This window comes from Tenrec ecaudatus, chromosome 1 (genome assembly GCF_050624435.1).
Source record: "Tenrec ecaudatus isolate mTenEca1 chromosome 1, mTenEca1.hap1, whole genome shotgun sequence".
NCBI lineage: Eukaryota > Metazoa > Chordata > Mammalia > Afrosoricida > Tenrecidae > Tenrec > Tenrec ecaudatus.
The window spans coordinates 219,328,589-219,347,534 of NC_134530.1; the positions used below are offsets into that span (position 1 = coordinate 219,328,589).

General features: G+C 54.1%; 1 protein-coding gene across 8 annotated transcripts in view; it reads left to right on the forward strand.

Annotated features, from left to right (window-relative positions):
* The window catches only part of NAV1 (neuron navigator 1), a 286,217-nt gene that overhangs the window by 191,545 nt on the left and 75,726 nt on the right, over window positions 1-18,946 (forward strand). The window contains exon 1 of one of the 8 annotated variants that reach the window (XM_075528825.1): window positions 17,144-17,305. The exons of the other annotated variants lie outside the window; for them this stretch is intronic. Within the exon in view, the coding sequence (XP_075384940.1) occupies window positions 17,253-17,305 (53 nt within the window). The 5' untranslated portion in view covers window positions 17,144-17,252. Of the gene's footprint in view, window positions 1-17,143; window positions 17,306-18,946 lie in introns of those variants that run through there. 8 annotated transcript variants of the gene reach the window in all.

Genomic DNA, 18,946 nt, shown 5'->3' on the forward strand with positions numbered 1-18,946 from the left:
AGCAGGACCTCCCCACTGGGCATCCAGGGCTGTGCTCTCTACGGCAGTAGACAGCCGCATCTTGTTCTTGAGAAGTGGCCAGGGGGTTCGAACTGTCGACCTTTCGGTGAACAGCCCTAACTACTGTGCTATCAGGGCCTGGAGAGAACAGATTTTCGATCTGAAGCTCACCAAATGAGAGAGATGGGGGGGGGGTCAGCTACTGCTGCCCAAATACCCATACACATGTGAGTGTATATATGAATACGTGTACATAATTCATAGAAGTAGACCAAAGCTATTCCGTGTCCAGTGGGGCCCTTCCCAGCCCTAGCTTATCATTAGTGTGGCCAGAAGAGCTTTGTAAATGTGCAGATCCCAGACACTGTTCCAACCCGACCAGTACAGGCTTTCTGTTATCCCGGAAGGCTTATTTTTCTCAAGCTCCCTGGCGCTGCTGTGCCCCTCCGTCCGCCATCTAGCCCAAGGATCTCCATCGATGCCCGCTTTCCGTTTGGCCTTGCTCAGGGCCAGTGATGGAGCCCTTATTGCGTTCCAAAGATGGTTCACTCAGGAGACAGCTTCTAAGTCTTCGGCAGCGATCTGTGTCTCAGTAACTTGTCTGGGCATTCCACTTCCATCACCCTGGCCAACTAGACTACCTCTAAGTCTTCATCCACAGAGCCAGGCGTGTGGGTGGAACTGCAGGTACTCTCTTCTCCTGCCCCCGCCCCTTCCCAAGTGCCGCTGCAGCTGAGTTCCGCGCTTTGTTGCAAATGGGCTGGTTTCCAGGTCCCTCGGGACGGAACTCTGGTCGCCCTCCTCTGGAAGGGCTCAACTTGTCAGTGGTCTTCTTAGGATTTGGCACCCAGACCGATTGTTTGCCTGACGCTGGAGTTGGCCCTGCCCCCAGGTGACAAGCAAATCATGACACTGCAGACAACTTCAAGTGGGCTCCTGACTCTCTCGGTGACAGCTTGGGCCGTTTTTACTTCTTGAAAAGAGAAAAGGAATTTATGTTTCTAAAAATAGGGAGGTCTGGAACTTCAGTGTGGAGATAAGTCCCACAGGCTCTCATCCCATCCTGGGCATTCAGCACTAGAGCAGGGAGAGGAGTGGGGGCGGGACAGTGAGCAGAGGTGAGTGAGTGCCGGGTATGGGACCACATGTGTCCTCAAGACTCTCCCCCACTTCCCTCCTCAGAGGGGACCTCTTGATGTCCCCGTTTCTCCATGTACACGGCCGTCTGGGTGGCCTGTCTGAGCTCAGGGACACAGAGTGGACAGGAGCGTCCAGGCTAGCCAGCAGCAGTTCTGCCATGTGCCCCAGCCCCAGGGACATCATTTGCATGCCCACCCAAGGTTGTGAGGTCAGCAGGCCCGACAGAACTGTGATCCAGAGCAGTCCACCGACCTTAGGATCTGCAGGCCCCCATCTTCAAAGCGCTCTGAGAGCATGTGTGAGGGGAGCCCCTGCCATGCTGGGGGTCCTGTGGCCCTGTCTCTCCTTAGGTGGCTCCCTGCTCTTCTGTGTGTGAGGGGGCAGGGGACTGGCTGTTTCCGCTCTCTCCGCTCCCTCCCCAGCCTGCCTTCTTGAACTGTGCTCGGAGCTCAAGAACAGATGGGATTTGTTACCTCCTTGGCTCTGGAGTGTCCTGACATTGAAAAATGTCAAATAAAATAAACTACAGGCCTCTGCCTTCTCCCACTCTGGCTCTGAGCTCCCAGAATTTGTGAGCTCAAGATTTAAATACTTCCCAGCCTCCGCCTCCTTCGCTGCTCTCCAGCTCAGCCGGTGTCCTGTCCGACAGTGAGGCCCCAGGATGCCCAGCATAGCCGCCCTCAGGGACCAGCGTCTTCTTACAGTGGTGCTAGGTTTGCACAAAGTTTAGAGAGCCCTAGTGGGTTTGAATGGGCAGGGAGGACCATTGTCTCACTTCTTACCCTGTGGTCTCTAATTTCCTAACTGTTCTGGCCCTGGGCTGGCCATGGGACATAGAGACTGGGGCCGAGGGCGGTAGAGGACCTCCTGGGGAGGACCTGGTCTTCATGTGCAGGAAGGAGTGTCTGCCCTTTAAGGGCTTCAGATCTAAACGGGAAGTAGAGTGCCTGCTGGGTCCCCAGCCCCATAGGTGACATGATGCCTGGTCCAAGTACATGAGAACAGTTGTCCCCTTGAAAATGGAAGCCGCATTCATTTGGGTAAATGGAAGATAGTAACCCACCAAGAGAGAAGAAGAAATCAGAATGGCATGTAGGATAAGCTCTTGGGGAATTTGATAAGTAATCTAAACTGTGGAATAGAAAACGGATGATCTGAACTGCACTGCCATCGATTCAACACTGACTCATGCGTAGCCAACCCTCTAGGATAGGCTAGAACTGTCCCTGTGGGTTTCCGAGACCGAAACACTTTACAGGAGCAGACAGCCTCATCGTTCTCCTGTGGAGTGGCTGGAGGTTTTGAACTGTTGATCAGGGGATTAGCAGCCCAGCAGGTAACTCACTATGCCACCAGGGCTCCTCTGAAATGTAACCCCCCACCTGATTCTCACACACACACACACACACACACACACACACACACGTTAAAATCAAACCCATTGCCATGGACACGATTCTGACTTTGGGCAACCAGGTGCTGCAGAGAAGGCCTGAGCTCCTTGGGGTTCTCTGGGCTGTGGTCACCCATGAGTTGAAATTGCCTGGTGCCCCTAGCAACAGCCATCTTTTTAGGCACTCATTCCCAGGCCTCTCTTCCACGGTGCCACGGGGTGGGCTGGAGCCACCAACCTTTGATTCATACCAAGGGTAAGCTATTTGTGTTACCAGGGGCCTTGCCCTCTCATAAAGACAGCGTTGACTTGCCGGTTCACCTCCGTGGCCTTGACTGCTCCTGCTCTGTGGTGCAAGCTGGGAGCGCTGGGCCAATCAAGGGCCAGGAGTTCAATCCTCGGCGTCTCCGTAGGTGGCGGTGTGGCACAGAGCAAGCTGTCTCGCCTCTCTTGCGTCTTCCATAGTCAAAAGCCGCTCATTTCTCTTTGGGGCGGCAAGTGGGAAAGAACACGTGGCTGGTTTTTGAAAAGCGTCACAAGCTAGCGATTTGGGTTATATTATTCTCATCTCACTCGACGGGCTCTTCCTGGAACAGATGGTCTGTGTGGTTGCTAGAGGATCAAGTGAGATTTCTGAGACTTGGCCCATGAGGACATTGAGTATGCTCTGTGATTCCTGTTTTCTTGGAATGACCTTGCTTTGCCTTTTTAATGCCGCTTTGATAACCTTCGCCTTATGGTGTCCAGTTAAACAAATAAACAAAACTCCCTGCCATCGAGTTGATTCTCATAGTGACCCCATAGGACAGAGTAGAGCTGCCCCTGAAGGTTTTCAAGACTGTCACTCTACGAGAGTAGAAAGCCTCACCTTGCTCCCAAGGGGTCGCTGGTGTACTTGAACTGCTGACCTTGCGGTTCACAGTCCCATGCATAATCACAACGCCACCATGATATCCTTGTATGTAATTAGTACTCGGTAAGTGCTACCTGTGATTAGCCTGGTGGCAGACATTACAAGTTGATGGGGCCAAAGCTGTCACATGGGCATTCTAAATGATACCATGCTCCGAGAGAACGTGATAGCCCTCACGTACGTGGTAGCCTGGCAGTGAGGCTTCCGGTCTTCTCTGGGAGGATGACAAGCTGTGTTGTTTATCAAGGGAAGTGGATTCCTCCTGACCCATTTTTGTCTCTTCATGCAGTGCCCCCATAAGACAAATGAGGCTCTGGACAATGGGTAATTGTGCCTCATTGTAATATAGCATGTGCAGCTAATTACACACAAGCCCGGTCTCCTGTTGTGACTGTCCCGCACTCAGATGCATGTTGATTACATGCAAAGAGCGTCTGGGACTCGCTCCCTGTCTTAGGCCGGGCTCCCCAGATAAGGACTTACGTGGCCATGAATGGTTTCTTTGGGAGCGAAGGACGGAGTCCCTGCAGCTGGGAAGAAGGGGGCCTCCTAAGGGCTAGGAGAAGCCTTAATGCAAAATCAGAATGGTCTCATCTTCAGTCCCCACGGCCCCCAGGAAGCACTGATGGGGATGGGGCTGTGAATCAGACAAGGGAAGGAAGCTTGCACAAGGGATGCTCATGGGCGGGCTACTGCTGGAAGCAATGGGGCTGAACCCCCGAGGGCTTCTGGGAGATTGCTTGGAATATACTTCAGAGGAGGCTTGGTCATTGGTTCTCTGGTTCCCAGTCATGGCTGAGTGCGAGCGACTGATAGAGACCAGGGAATCCTGGCCTTTGTGGCCTGTTCCTCCTGGGTGGAGAGGAGTCCCTCCACCCCCACCTGCTACAGAAGCTCTCTCGGCATGAGCAGGACAGTGACTGCAGAGGGGTCTCAGGTGAGACGCTCAAACTCAAACCCAGGCTCTCGGCCATCGAGTCAATGCCGACTCATAGCAACCTTGTAGGGCAGGGTGGCACTGCCCCTGTGGGTCTCTGAGACTGTCACTCTTTACGGGAGCAGAGAGCCCATCTTTCTCCTTTGGAGCACTGGTGGTTTCCACAGTGAGTGTGACTCCAGTGCCTTCAGAGCTCCTGAGCAGGACACAGAGCATCAGTTACACAGAAGGGAGGTGAGGAGGGAGAGAGAGAGAGAGAGAGAGCGCGAGCGAGAGCGCCTGGAGTGGGTGGGCGAGCCTGGAGTGGGTGGGAAGGGGCAGCTGGAGAGGGAGTTCCTGGCTCTGAAGACAGCCCTTCATTTGAGGGACAAAAGAGTGGGGTAGGGGCTTGTGGGTCTCCATGGGGTTCATCTGTATCTCACTGTCTTTGCAAACTCCTCAGGGATGGAAGCAGGTGGGATTAAGCCAGGTATTCCAGAGGGGCTGCTAGATGTGTGCTGGTCGCTATGGCAACTGCTGCCAACTCAGGCCCCTCCTCTGCCGTGTCCTAGTAACCTACAATCCAGCCTCCGACTTTCACTGAGCGTGAAGATGGGGTTGATGAGCAGGATGGCGAGGGGTTGGAGGAAGCTTTTGAGCTGGGTTTGCTTCTCCCCACCAGCTCTCTGCCCACCTGTCTGCCCACTCACAGGCCACCCTCCTTTTACCCTTCTCCCCACAAGCCTTCTGCCCTGTAACAAGCCAGTTGGCCTTGGATGGAGCCTGGAAATCCATACAGTCTGACACTGCAGGAAGAGCACAGGTCTGGGAGTCCAACAAGATGGGGTGTGGGTTCCAGTTCTGGGACTTTGGGAAAGCTGTCGATCCATTCGGAGTGGGGAACAGTAATGTCAGGCGAGAATGGCAGACAGTGGATGAGACACTAGGCAGGAGCCCCTGGCTAGCACCCAGGGTCAAGCTCTGGACTACAAACGGGTGGTTCGAATCTACCCATGTACCTCAGAAGGGAGGCCTGATGACCAGCTGCCGCCAGGGCACAGCTTTGAAAACGGAGTGGAGCAGTTCCACTCTGCACACGGGGGCTTTCCGAGAGCTGGCATCGTCTTGACTGTGCACTTGGAACGTAGTATGTGCTTAGGAAGGGTCAGCGTGCCCCCTTCTCCCCTCTCTTGACTGGCTCCTAGCAAACCAAAGCTACAGAGGTCCTCCAATCCTCTGAAGAAGGGAACGCTCCTGCCTGGGAAGCAGCCTGCGCATCCTTGCCAATGCCCCTCCCCTAGGAAGCCTGCCTGATCCACCCTGTCCTGAGTGGCCTGTGGGCCGTCCTGGATGTCATGTGCCTAACTTGTCCTGTGATAGCCTGTGCGTTTGTGATTCTATGGCAGAGGCACACAGGCCACTGTGGCCTGCTTTGTGTCTTCTTGAATCTAGATGACACTGTGAATTAGGCATCCTTCCTCCCAGTTTTCAAGAGAGAAAATTGGACCTCCACTCTCCAGCTCACTGGCCAGGATCTCAGAGCTTAAGGAAGCAGCCCTGGCCTTCTGGTTTGCGCCCTGTGATCTTATAGGTCGGAGCATCGCCTTGCTGTGCATGCCACAAAGCTTTCTCTGCCGTGTGCGTTCCGGGTGCCCCCTCAGCCTGGGGACATTTAGGGGTCAGGGCCCCATGCTTGCCTCTGGAGTAGGAGCTTCCCAAGCACAGAGACTGTCTTCTCTCTCTCTTTCTCCTCTAAGCACCTAGCTGTGTAAGTTCTCAGACCAAGCTGGTGACTGACCAGTGAATCCTTGTTGGAGACCTCCCCACCCCCTTGCTAGAATGCCCCCAAGTGATCTCTCCATCTTCTAGGATGAGATATAGCTTTGGGGAGCCACAGAGTGGCCACAGCCAGGCGCGCTGGCCAAGGACAGAGGGGTACCCAAGCCTCTCTGAATACACGTCCTTGTTTCTCTCGAGCTCAAAGGCTAAACTGTCTAAGGATGTTCCCAAGGGACCAGCTCTGGCCTCTGGGCTCTCAGATGTCTCTGGCCAGGCAGCAAAAGACCATTCAGCGCCGCTGAAGAAAGGCCAGTGGGCTAAGCAGAGCCTCGCTGTGTTCAGGGTACCTCAGGGAGGAGCAGGACTGAATGGCCCTGCCTATCTGTTGACTAAAGGACTCCTGGTGGACTCGTGGACGGGCAGTAGGTTGCTCACTACATGCCAGCAGTTCCAGCCCATCAGACTTAGAATCTCAGAAACCTTACAGGGGGTTGCTGTGTGTTGGGATGGGCGCAGTGGCGGAGGGCTTCGTTTCAGTAAAGAATGTTGGGATACCATGGACCGCCCGAAGAATGCAAAGGAATCGTGTAGGAAGAAGTTTAGCTAGAATGCTGCTTAGAAGCGAGGATGGCGAGCCTTCGTCTCAAGTCCTGCGAACTGTTAGCAGGAGGGACAGGCCTTAGAGAAGGGCATCATGCTCAGTGAAGTCGAGGGTCCGCACAAAGGAAGACAGCCCTCGGGTGGAGGGTTGACACAGTGGCTGCAGCAAGGGGCTCCAACCCAGCACTGGCTGCGAGGATAGCCGGCTCAGGGCAGCTCTCCTGTCGGTCATAGGGGCGCTGTGAGTCAGTCAGCGAACACCTGACTCGCATGCAGCATAGGTTGGGACAGGAATGGGACAAGCAGAGACAGATGCCTCGGCGTCTGGATTAGAAAACCAGTCAGAGAGGAGTCAGGTTCAAAGGGACAGACGCAGCTACTCGGTGACAGACCAACATCCAATGAATAGGCACGCCAGGGACACGGCGCGAGAAGGCAGGGGAAGCAGACTCAGGGCACGCACTATAGGAGCACAGTCCGTGTGTCCGTGGTGCACTCACCAACGATGGGATGAGAGGCAGATGGATGCAGTGGGAGGCCCAGCCGGGCATGTGCATCAGGGGTGGCTGGACACAAAGGGGCTGTGTGCACACAGGATCGATGGGCAGAGGACGCACGTCTGGCCGGCGTGCAGGGGTGTCTATAGGCCCCAGCCAGCCAGCCAGGACGTGACTGAGAGGTGAAGGACCATGGCCTGCTGTTCATCAGGCCCCAGGCTAACTACAGGTCCTGTCCCCCTCTTCGAGAGTGGCCGTCAGGAGCGAGCATTTCTCCTCAACCAGTCTCGCTGCACCCCCGCACCAGCGAGACTCCAAAGGGGTGACCGTGTGGCCTGTCCCTACTTTTTTGCGGGCCCCACCGGCTTGAGAGACAGAGCCCAGTCTCTGGCCCAGTGCCTGCTGTCTTTCCCTGACTTCATGCCCTCTTGCAGCCCCCTCCCTGACCTTTCCTCTCGTTGGTCACTGTTCTCAGTCTCTTGGCCCTCTTGACGTTTAATGTCTGGCTTCTCTCCTGGCCCCTGTCAGTTTGATGACAAAAGGCAGGAATGACACTATCTACACATACTTGGCCATGTGGGCAGATGTGGTGGGACTTCAGTGGCCGGGGGGTGGGGGGAGTCCCAGGATTACTGACCTCCTACTATTATTAGAAGGTGAGGGACAGAGCTTATCCTTGGACTGTCCCTGCAAGCCACTGCAACGAGGCCCCAGACACAGCTGCCTGCCCTGTGGCCATTGTCCCCAGATGATCTGATTCCTGGGTTAGCCAGGCCTCCAGACCAAAGAGCATCCCACAAGAGGTTCCCACTAGGAATCTTACCCTTCCCAGCTCTGAGCAGGTGCCCTGAAGACCAGGAGACAGCGGCTATACAATCTCATCCGTCTCTTTTCCCCCTCTGGTTAGTTCCCTGCTCTTGGAAGTCACAGTGTCAATGTAGAAAGAACATTCCGGAGCCTAGCCAAACATGCTGGCTGGCCTGGATTTAATTCTCCATCTGCCACTTCCTATCTGTGTGACCTTGGATAAGTTCTTCGTCTCTGTGAGCTTCAGCCTCGTTATGAGAAAGGACAGATAATCACAGTGGCCCACCTCATGATGATTATTCATGTATTCAGTTCATATTTCAGAGGGTCTCTTACAGAGTAGATCTTTGGGATACATGAGAAGAAAATAAGTTATCCTTCTTACCATACGCTTATAAACAAGTAAAGGCTGAGAGTTGCTATCGGTCATAAAACCAAAAACCAACGCAACTCTTCTTCATATGATTGAACTGTTGAATTATTTGACATGTGATTTATATGCCAATAAAACTGTGTTAAAAAAAAAAAGGCGAACTCACTGCCATTGAGTCGATTCCGACTCAAAACAACCCCGTAAGACAGAGTAGAACTGCCCCTGTGGGTTTCCAAGACTGTAACTCTATGAGAAAGACTATGAAAAATGAAAGCTGAGTCTGAGGTGGAGAGCAGTGACGGAGTGGGAGCCTGGTATTGGAGGAAAAGTAGTCAGGAAAGGCTTCTCTCGTCAGCTGTACAGATAGTGAGCTAGAGCCCTCTCCAGGCCGTCAGAGCATGTGCAAAGGCCCTGAGGCAAGAATGGGCCAGCATGGCTGACGGCCAGCACAGAGAAGGAGAGCCATCAGAAGTAATGTCTGGTGTCAGTTAGACTCCTGAGAGCCTGAGACTGGAGGACCTTGTGCACCCTGGGGATGCTGCTGACTTCTCAGCAGGAGGCGAAGCCATTGCTGGGCTGCAGACGCAGCCTGAAGTGTCTGAAGGGTGCCAGTCTGGCCACTGTGCGGAGACGAGACCATGGGGAGGCGTGAGGTCAGGAAGGAGCCTGCTACAGTGATTTAGGCACAGCGTATCCCCCAGCCTCCTTTCCAGCCTCCACTGTTTCGTGTCCTCAGACCCACACAGAGGCTGGGAGATTGGCCTGGTGGGAGGAGGCCATTACACCTTGGTGGCTCCGGAGTGCAATGCTGGCCTCAGCCGGAGAGTGATTCCGTTTTCAGCCAGTGCACCCCGGGTGCAGCCACCGCCGGTCTGCCCGTGGGGCACACGGTTCCTCCAGAGCTCAGTGGGTTACAGCGGAGCTTCCGGACTAAGATGAGCCAGGACAAAAGAAAGGCCTGATGCTGTGTCTCAGAACCTGCCAGTGGTAACCCTACAAGTCACAGCCGATGGGAGGGACAGTGAATGACTCTGCCATGAGGTGACAGCCAGTAGCGTTGTGATGGCCGCACACTGTGTACGATCTCCTGGGGGCTCTCCCTCCCCCCAGCGCTGTGGGGGTGGTGGGAAAGGCAGGCCTCCGCAGAGGTTGTATAAATATTTGCTGAGCAGTAACACAGCTGGGAGCAGGACCCTTCCTCCAGCTGGCTCATTTGCCATGTCAGAGAAGGCTCAGCTGGGGTGAGGGCCAAGCTTTGAAACACTCCTCTGGGCAGCCACCAGCCCCAGTGCCCCCCGTCAAGCCTCCCCCCACCCCCCACTCCCCCTTGAAAACTTGAAATATGTCTGAGCCCCAGGCAGGAACTGACAAGAACAGGCGGCATCGAGTCATGGAAAAAAACGCTCACCCAGGACTCGGGAGCCCGCTTCTGTGGCGTGGGCTTGAGCAAGTCAGTCCCTGGTCCTAAGCCCTACATTCCTTCTCTGTGGAGATGAAGGACCTGGGATCTCCGGGATCCTTTTCGACTGAGACATCTGGAGCCTGACCGCAGGAACCGGGTCCGTTCCAGACTCCTTGGTAGCCCCTGCAGGAAGGGCTGGGAGCCAGTGAGGAAAGGTAGCAGCCTCACTGGGTCGGGAGAGGAGGGATGCTCACCGGGGTCAAACACCAGGCATACTTTGCTTTTCCCTTTTTACTGTGAGTTGGGTCAAGGTCTGGGGAGCCAGGCATCAGCTTTACATTCTGTAACTCATACCCCTTTTGGGTTTTAACATCCCAAGGCAAGTAGGCTGGTAGCTGCCTAACCTTAGGTCCTTAGGGCAGGACCAAATCGCTCGTAGATGTGAAGGCGTTCTGGAAACCGATGCTTCGAGGGTGCACTGGGTTGATTGACAGACCTGGAGGCCGTTTGTGTCTCTTCTCCCATAGAGTGGCGTGAGTTCGAAACACCCACCTGGCCCACAGCGCCAGCAGGTCCTGCTTTCGCCCACAGGGACTTGGTTCCCTGTCAGTTGCTCTTCCCACTGCAGAATTAGACCACCTCATCCCTGACGGGAAGGAGAGATGACTGTATTCCAAAGAAAAGGCAGATAGACAGACATCCTCCTGCCTCTGGTCTCCTCATTCCCAAGGCTGACTAGGGTGTGCTCAGGCCCCAGACAGGTGCCATGGGAAAACCCAGAAATCGCTAGGTAGGTGGCACAGGGACTCAGAACACATGGAACCACCTTGCATGTCTCTCTCTTCGTTCCTACCTCGTTTACAGAACTCCGTCAGCCTTTGAGATCCGTCTCGTATCGGGGACACTCGGAACCTCTCGGGCACAGTCTGTGGGCATCTGCTAGATGTCCGGGCCAGAGCCAACCTGCTGGGTGAAATTAGTCAACCAACAAATGGGCAAATGCAAAGGAGAAATGGCATGAAGGGAATCATTTAAATTTTCCACAAAGCTTTCAGAACCTCTTTGTCCCCTGTATGAGTCCACTACTGTAAAAAGTTGAGCGAAGATTTACAGAAAGAATCCCACCCCCCCACAGTTTTATCAGCATATAATTCACTTGTACAATTCAGTGGTCCGGTCACATCAGGAAGACTTGTACCATCATCACCACAATAAGAATCTTTGTTTTTTTTCAAGGCTCCCAGAGTCAGTGCGGAAAGGGAGGGTAAATCACTAACTAGAGCAGCAGTTCTCAACCAGTGGGTCGTGACCCCTTTGGGGGTCGAACGACCCTTTCACAGGGGTCGCCTGATTCATAACAGTGACAAAATGACAGTTATAAAGTAGCAACAAAAATAATCTTAGGGTTGGGGGGGTCACCACAACATGAGGAACTGTGTTAAAGGGCCTTGGCATTAGGACAGTTGAGAACCACTGCTCTAGAGCATGTAATCCCAAACTTATTTGGCCTACTGCCCCTTTAAAAAAAAATTACTCGGCACACCCCTGGCAAGTACAAATGTGTGTCTTATAACCCGTCATCCAGGACAAAGTGAAGGGGTTTGTTTCTGTGCCCCCAGTTCTGCTTTGGTTGACTCTACGGCTGGAAGTTTGGGTTTGGGGTTGTTCCAGCACTGCTGCCCCCGACCCCCACCCCAGGGATGTTAGGATCCACAGTGGGAGACCTTGGACTGGACACTAGAGTGTAAGCCCGGATCATGTCGGGCACAGGGCAAGGCCATGTATGTAGTCACAATGGCACAGAAAGGGACCCTGGGAGGGACACAGGTGTTAAAGGCCACTGAGGGTAATCCTGGCCCCGCACAGTCCTGCACCCATGGTCAGAACAATGGTCTACTGGGGAGTACCTTGATAACCCCACTGGGACAGAGCAGGGGGGCTTCCCAAGAGCCCTCCGAGCTGCAGGAGTGGGTGGCAGGGATCTGGCTGAGGGAGCTTGAGAAGCGCCAGCATCCAGGCTCAGTCCTCTGCTCCGGGTGTTTTTCGGCCTTCCAGGGTCTCAGTTTCCCCCTTGAAAAGAGCTCCTGTGCAGGTGCGCGAGCGAGGCAGGCGAATGAGATCATGGCCCCGAGCGCTCCGTGAAGAGACAGAGCACAGAAAAGGCTCTCGGAGATAGAGGCGCCTTTTTCCTCACCCCATCCTTGGCTGCCCTCTTGCTGGACCAGGGCCTGACGCCCAGCCAGCTCCCTTTCAGCAGGTGCCACCCCGCTGCACTGTGAGTGCCTTGGCTGTCCTCACCCCCTTCTGCCGCAGACGAAGGCCATGCTGCCTGGGACCCTGCCCCCACACCCGTGTCAGGCCCCCGGGATGGTGAGGGCGGGGGCCTCCTCAGCGCAAGAGCTGTGCCTGCTGACAGCCTGCCTTCGGGGCTGCTGCCCAGTTGCCCAAAGTGCTTTGGGAAAAAGCATACTCATTTGCACGCTGTTTGTTTAAGGAGCCAAACTTGCAGCTCCCCCTGTAAAGAAGCCCACCCTTGCCTTCACCAAGCAGGAGGGCAAACACTACCCAAGAAGGAGGGGCATGTGGAGGGAAACAAGATCCTAGCAAGCTCTGGCAGCTCAGAAACCAGCCTGAGGAGGAGAGGGTTGAGAGATGATCTAGCCCAGAACCCTCCTTTTGGGGACCTCCAAAGCTGAGAGCCCCTCTCCTGAGCAGAGCTGCCAGCTATCATTTGTTCTATTAATTATTACTCACCCCGTGATTTTGTATTTATTCATATATCTTACGATTATTCTGTCTTGGTCACCAGGTGCTGCTGTTATAAGAAACACTACAAGTGGGTGGTTTAATCAACAGAAATGCTAGATGCCGGCATCTCCAGAGGGGAGGCTCCTTGTGTCTTCTCAGCTTCTGTGCCCAGGTTTCATGGCGGTCTTCGTGGGGCCTGGCATTCCCTTCCTTGTCCTGGGCTTCATCTATTCTTTGTAGCCCTCAAAAGTGTTTATCTTAAAACCCACCCTACACAGACATGGCCTCATTTAGCCCAACGAAGAAGACCCTATTCCCAGATGGGATTATACGAAAAAACTCACTGCCATCAAGTCTGTGCCGACTCATAGTGACCCAATAGGACAGGGTAGAACTGCCCCTGTGGGTTCCCGAGACGGTGCCTGTTGACAGGAGGCAGCTGGTGGTTTCAAACTGTGGACCTTTGGATGGGCAGCCCAACACATAACCAACCGCTAAGCCCTCAGAGCTCCTCATGGTATTATAGCTACAGACATTTAACAAACCAGCCAGCCCACACCCATTCCCTTGGAGTGGATTCTGACTCGTAGCGACCCTGCAGGGCAGAGTGGAGCTGCCTCCTAGGGTCTCCAAGGCTGTAATCTTTCAAATCGGTGGGGAAGCTGATTGCCACACCCATTCCCTAGGCAGCAGCTGGCTGGCGGGCTTGAACCACTATTTTTGGGGTTAGCAGCTGAGCGCTTTAGCCACGTGTCACCAAGGCTCCTTCCACAGGTGTAGACCCAACCCCCTGCCACTGAGTTGATTCCCATTGGTAGCGACCCCGGAGGACAAAGTAGAACTGCCCCCATCCATCCTTTCCAAAGCTGGCCTCTTGATGGAAGCCGTCAGCCACGGCTTTCCCCCGAGGAGCGGCTGGCACTTTAACCATTGTTCCTCTAGGGCTCCTCTACAGGTATGGATGTTAGGGTTGACAGCACCTAATTCTGGAGAACACAATTCATAACAGCCCGGCTGGGGAGGAAGACAGTGGGTGAGTGGGAGGGGACAGAGAGAGCATCCAGGACAGGCCTCTGTTCCCCAAACTGCAAAGAAGCACACCTTACTGAAAACCACAGCTTGACCTGGAGTAAAACACCCCTTGTTAGCAGGGGTCGCTTTACCCAAGAAGCAAGGTGAGCAAGAGTTTATTTGTGCTCGCTTACTAATCCGTAGTGGGCAGATTCATATGGGTTTACCTTTCTTCCTGGGCAACTCCATCCCTGTCTGGGGTTGCAGATTCAAAGAAAGGCTTTGATTCTGCAGGAAAGGCCAGTGGCCTTAGAACAGACAGAAGCCAGCCATGCCTAGGAGCAGAATCTTTATTGTGGTGGAAAACTATGAAATCCTTCCCTCTAGGAAGTAAGCATAAATAAGCCTGTGCTTACCTTACTTATTGGGTAATCCGTCACTGCCTGCTGGTGACATTCCTCTAGCGTCCCATGCTGGCTGAGGCTAAAGAGAATCCCTTCTGGTGAACCATTCTAAGCTGTTCCCCAGATGACCTGGCCAGCTCCCACACAGCTGCCTGAACAGACTCACGCCTAAGCACTGGTTGTGCTAACCTGGCTGGGGGAAGGCAGGGAGGCCGGAACGCCAGGGAAGGTTACCAGGAAAAAGATCAGGACACGGTTTGGTCCGGGCACACCAACCAGGGCAGAGACAGAGTCCATGAGAGCGAGAGAAACGGCCCTTGTTTTTTCCTCAGAGCTGCTCTGCTGGCACTGGGACCTTGTGCCTCTTTCTTAACTCTTACCTTCCAAACCACTCAGGCATTCCAAGGCCCTGCAGAACGTCCGTGGGAAATGGATTGAACAGGTCCTGGGTTTCCCCCACACTTCTGGTATCTAAGGTATGGCAGGTGGGGCACATGCCCTGGGCACCACTTGAAGGGGGTGGGAGTAGGCACACCGAAGTGGAAGGTGACTTGGAGCACATAGAGACCAGTGTTCGTCACTGAAAACAAGGAAGGCGCAGTTGTAATTTTAATGTAGCATGGATGTTTGAAGTGAAAGATTACCGAGCTTGATTTGCAATTTGGCTGATAAGGTATATTCTCTAAGAGGTGGCTGTCAGCGGTTGGGACAGGGCACGCTTCTCTGTGGATACACCTTTGTGCTCAGACAGTAAGGGGAGTAAAACTGTCTGGGCTAGCTGGGAGCCTCGGGGACGGGAGCTAGGATCATTGAGCTTTCTACTCTCCTTTGATTTCAAAGTATATTTGGGAACACTTGGTCCTGATAGCTACCGTCAGAAACAAAGCCCACCACCAACCCCTCATCCAGACCATTCAGGGACCCCGAGGCAGAATCTTCTGTCCCACTTGCCAGCTGCCTTACTTTTCTGCAGCTGCAGCCCCAGGTCAGTGGCACTGGACCTAGCGGCCTAGAGCTGAGATAGCCTTCAAGGAGAGAGGCCGTTCCTTGGACTCAGCCCCATCGGGCCCTCCCCAAGGGAGGCAGCTGGTGCTTTCAAGGACCGCGTGGCTCTCCTTCACCACGTGTGAAGGCCAAGGAATGGAAAACTAAAGGGAATGAGATGACACGCCAAGCAGAAGACCACCTGTGGCCAGCATCTCCGTGTGTGGCCTGGTTACATCTAGCTACCCAAACACCAAAACCGTAGGCCAGTTTGGATTTTGCTGCTCTGTGATTCGCCCTCCTCTGAGGTCAGTACTTTGAGAGGTTTTTAAAATAAATCCTGTGGCTCTTGTTTTACAAATAGAATCTGCCCTTTTCTAAAAAACAATCTTCCCAGTTCACGATGAGAGTGGGACCCCACCACCTACCTCTCAGCCCTCTGGGAGCCCAGGGGTGAGGACTGGGAGAAGCCAAGGAGTAAGGAGCCCCCTGTACTCTTGTCAGCTGTCTCATTTCTCTTTGAGACAAGAGTTACCTTACTGGGAAGAGTTTGAGGGCAGAGGACCCCAAGGGAGGAGTTGCAACAGGACCCCTCCCCGCTTTTTTTGTTTTACATTTTTTGTTTTACATTTTCAGCTCAAATGTAAGATTTTCCTCCTTTTAAAAAAAATTTTTCAAACTTAATTGAAAATTTACTGACATCTAATTCACATATACAATTAATAGTTCAATCATATTAAGAATTGTACAGTCGTCATCACAATCAGTTTTAGAACTTTTAAAACTTTATTGGCGGCACATAATCCACACATACAATTCAATGGTTCAGTCACGTCAGGAAGAGTGGTACAGTCATTTTACCACAACCAACTTTAGAACATTTTCTTCTTCTTTGAACTGCTTGTTATTAGCTCCCATTTGTCTCCAACCTCCCTGCCAAACCCCAGGAAACCATTAAACCAGGTCCTATCTCAATAGATTTACCTATCCTAAATTTCATATACAGAAAAACATAACCCACCCCCAAAACACTAACAACACTGAAAAAATAAACAGAAAAATCTCAACTGAAGAGAAAGTAGAAAAGATAGACACTAGAACACATTTAAAATGGGGCCAAAGGGAGATCAAATTACCTTTTTTTTTTAATACTACACTAAAACCTCCCTATCTTGGGATCCTTTTCTTCCTAATCCATTGACAGAATCTCTTACTGCCACCCAAGGAGCCCTGTTGGGGTTGTGGGTTAGGTGCTGGACTGCTAACTGGGAGGTCAGTGGCTCAAACCCACTAGCCTCTCCAAGGGAGAAAAATGAGGCTCTCTGGTAAAGATGGACAGTTTTGGAAACCCTATATAGCATGACACCCAAATAAACCACTCGATGCCAGTGGGTGGGCTTGGTGGACCTTAGACTTTTGTGCAATGTGACCTGCCTTCGCTGCCCCTGGACCCCCACACCCCAATCTGGGAGGGGGCAAGTGTATATCTCTTTCCTAACCTGTGGTCTCCTGGATGCTGGGGAAATGTCAAAAACCTACCACCACCCTGCTCTCCCCTCCCCCAGATCTTTGGGCACCCCTCCAGCCTATGTCTCCCTATGTAGACTGACTGGTCCCGAGCCAACCGCTGGTGACAGGAACCCCCAGGCTGGCTCCTGGGCCACAACCCCACAGAGCTAGTTTGGGGTCCAAATCCCATAGTCTGATTTTGACTCATTTCTAAAAGCTCTGCAAGGGGCCAGGAAGAGGCTGTATGGGAACCCTGTTTGGGGAGGTTTCAGCGCAGGACCCCACAGGGTGCACATCTATTCCCAGCCCAGGAAACCTGGAAATGCCTTGTGCTCAGACCCGCTTCTTATAGGTCAGCAGTTGGCACCCCAGGGGTTAACTCGGGAGCAAACCAGGTGGATGGAGACCCCCTTCCTTCATCAGCACCTTCTGGCCTCGGAGGCCACCAGAACCGCCAAGGCTGCGGTGGCTCTTTGTCTACCTGCTCTGGGCGTTAAAGAGCCCGCTCGCAGCCTGCATCGCCGGGGCTGGGGACAGAAGTCAGCAGCGGGGAAATGGGGCTCTGTCGCTTTAAATGAAGCTGGAGCGGTTGAGTACGAGCCCGGGAGGTGGGGAGAAAAAGGAGCGCCTGGCCGACTAGGGCTTGCTTCCTGGCCCTGGAGTCCCCAGCGGTTCGTATCTTTTTCGGATCCCCGCCGGGTGCTGAGCAAGAGGAGTCCCGGGGGGGGGGCCTTGGGTGCCCGCCCAGTGAATGGCCGCCTGCGCCTCGGGGGAAGATGCTTCATCTGCCCCTGCCCAGATCGGGAAGGACGGTGCATTTCCCCGGCAGGTAAGCGCTCACTCCCAGCCCCTACCGGTCCTGCCAGACCACTTGAAGGGTTGGAGTTTGTAGCCCCTCTCGCCCAGCCCCACCCCCCAGCCTCTCCGCTCCGCTGCCGCAGCCTCTGGGGCCGTGGGTGTAGGGGTCTTGGCCGCCTGGCCATTTCTGACATAGGGAGGTGTGCTGCTTCCAGCGCCTGACCCCGGGCATTTGGGGTTGGGCAGGCCGTGGAAAGAATGGAGCTCCAACTCCCCGGGGATCAGGACTAAAGGGAGACAATAGCACAAGTTAACTGAACTTAGTGGGTGGTTGCTGCTGCCGGCACACGGGCTGGGTGAGGCTGAAACTGTTGGAGACCTGCGGTCCTCTGGGGCCAAGAGGGCAAAGGGAGGAGGGGCTGCATCCTTTGCCCTGATTTGGGTCTGTTTTTCCTAAGGGGACACTCAGCTCAGCTCCTGGGGTCAAAGGGACTGTTGAGGGTGGAAGGGCGAGACCTGGGGAAGGTGTTAATTTGGAGGGAACCCTGGGACCCTACCTGGGGAAGGGGTGAGAGAGCCTGGAGCTCCAGTGATTTGGGGGAGAAACACCGTGGGGACAGCGGGTCCTGCTTCAAAGGGAAGTGAATGTGGCCGCAGCCAGCCCTGGGACACTTTGCAGGGAGGGTCAGGAAACTCCAGCCGCCTGAGAAAGCAGACTGGTGCTTTCGGTTCCTTTGCTTTTCTTTCTGGGAGCTTCGTGCACCCCCCCCCCCCCATAGATAGGCCTAGCCTCCCAAGTGCCCTGTGTGACTGGACAGAGCGGGTTCGAGGGTGGGGAGCAAGGTGAGGTGGGAGGCAGGACCATTGGTACTGTGACCTCAGCTTCCTCAAGCCCTCTCTGCCCCGGAGCCCAGACTTGCCCCTTGTCTCCCTGTGACTCTTCTCCCCGGGGGGCTTGATTGGAACTCTGGACACAGAGGTCTAGCCGAGAGGAGAACAGAAGCCAGGCCTGGGTTCCTCTGCAGGCCCAGGAACCTCAGAGCAGTGCTTTGGATTGGCCTGGCCTGCCTCCACCTCCACAGCAGGAGAGCTTCCTGCAGTCCCTCTGGAATGTGACTTGGGCCCACCTTGCTAAGATGTTGGGGATGAATGTTTCCACACGGAGCATAGAGCCATCTGGGGACCCTGAGGATTGAGACCTCCATCAGGAGAGCTCCCACACAGGAGTCTGGACCTACCACCAATGTACTGGGCCCTGGAGAAGAAGGAAGGGCCCTTCATATTCATTCAGCCTCCTCCCTTAACTCACTGTTGCCACCCAATCTAGAAACGACTCCAGAGCCAGAGACAGGCTGTGCCCAATGAAAGTTATCACTGTAATGGCCACCAAACTGAGATTTGTCCTGCTCCTACTCTGCCTTTGCCTCTCCCACCCCCTGCAATGTCCAGAGGTCCTCTAAGTGACTCCAGCACCCTTTCTTGGAGCCCACCTTTCCCCACAGCCCCCACTTACACGGCCATTGCTCTGTGCTCCCTGTCCGTGCTTTTAAATTGGTATCCCTTCACCCCACCCCCTCTCTCCACTGTATTCAACCCCAGGGGAGCCTGTTTTGTCAGTAAACCCCCAGGCTACAGCACCCAGCTCCTTACCAGAAACTGCCTTCTAGACAGG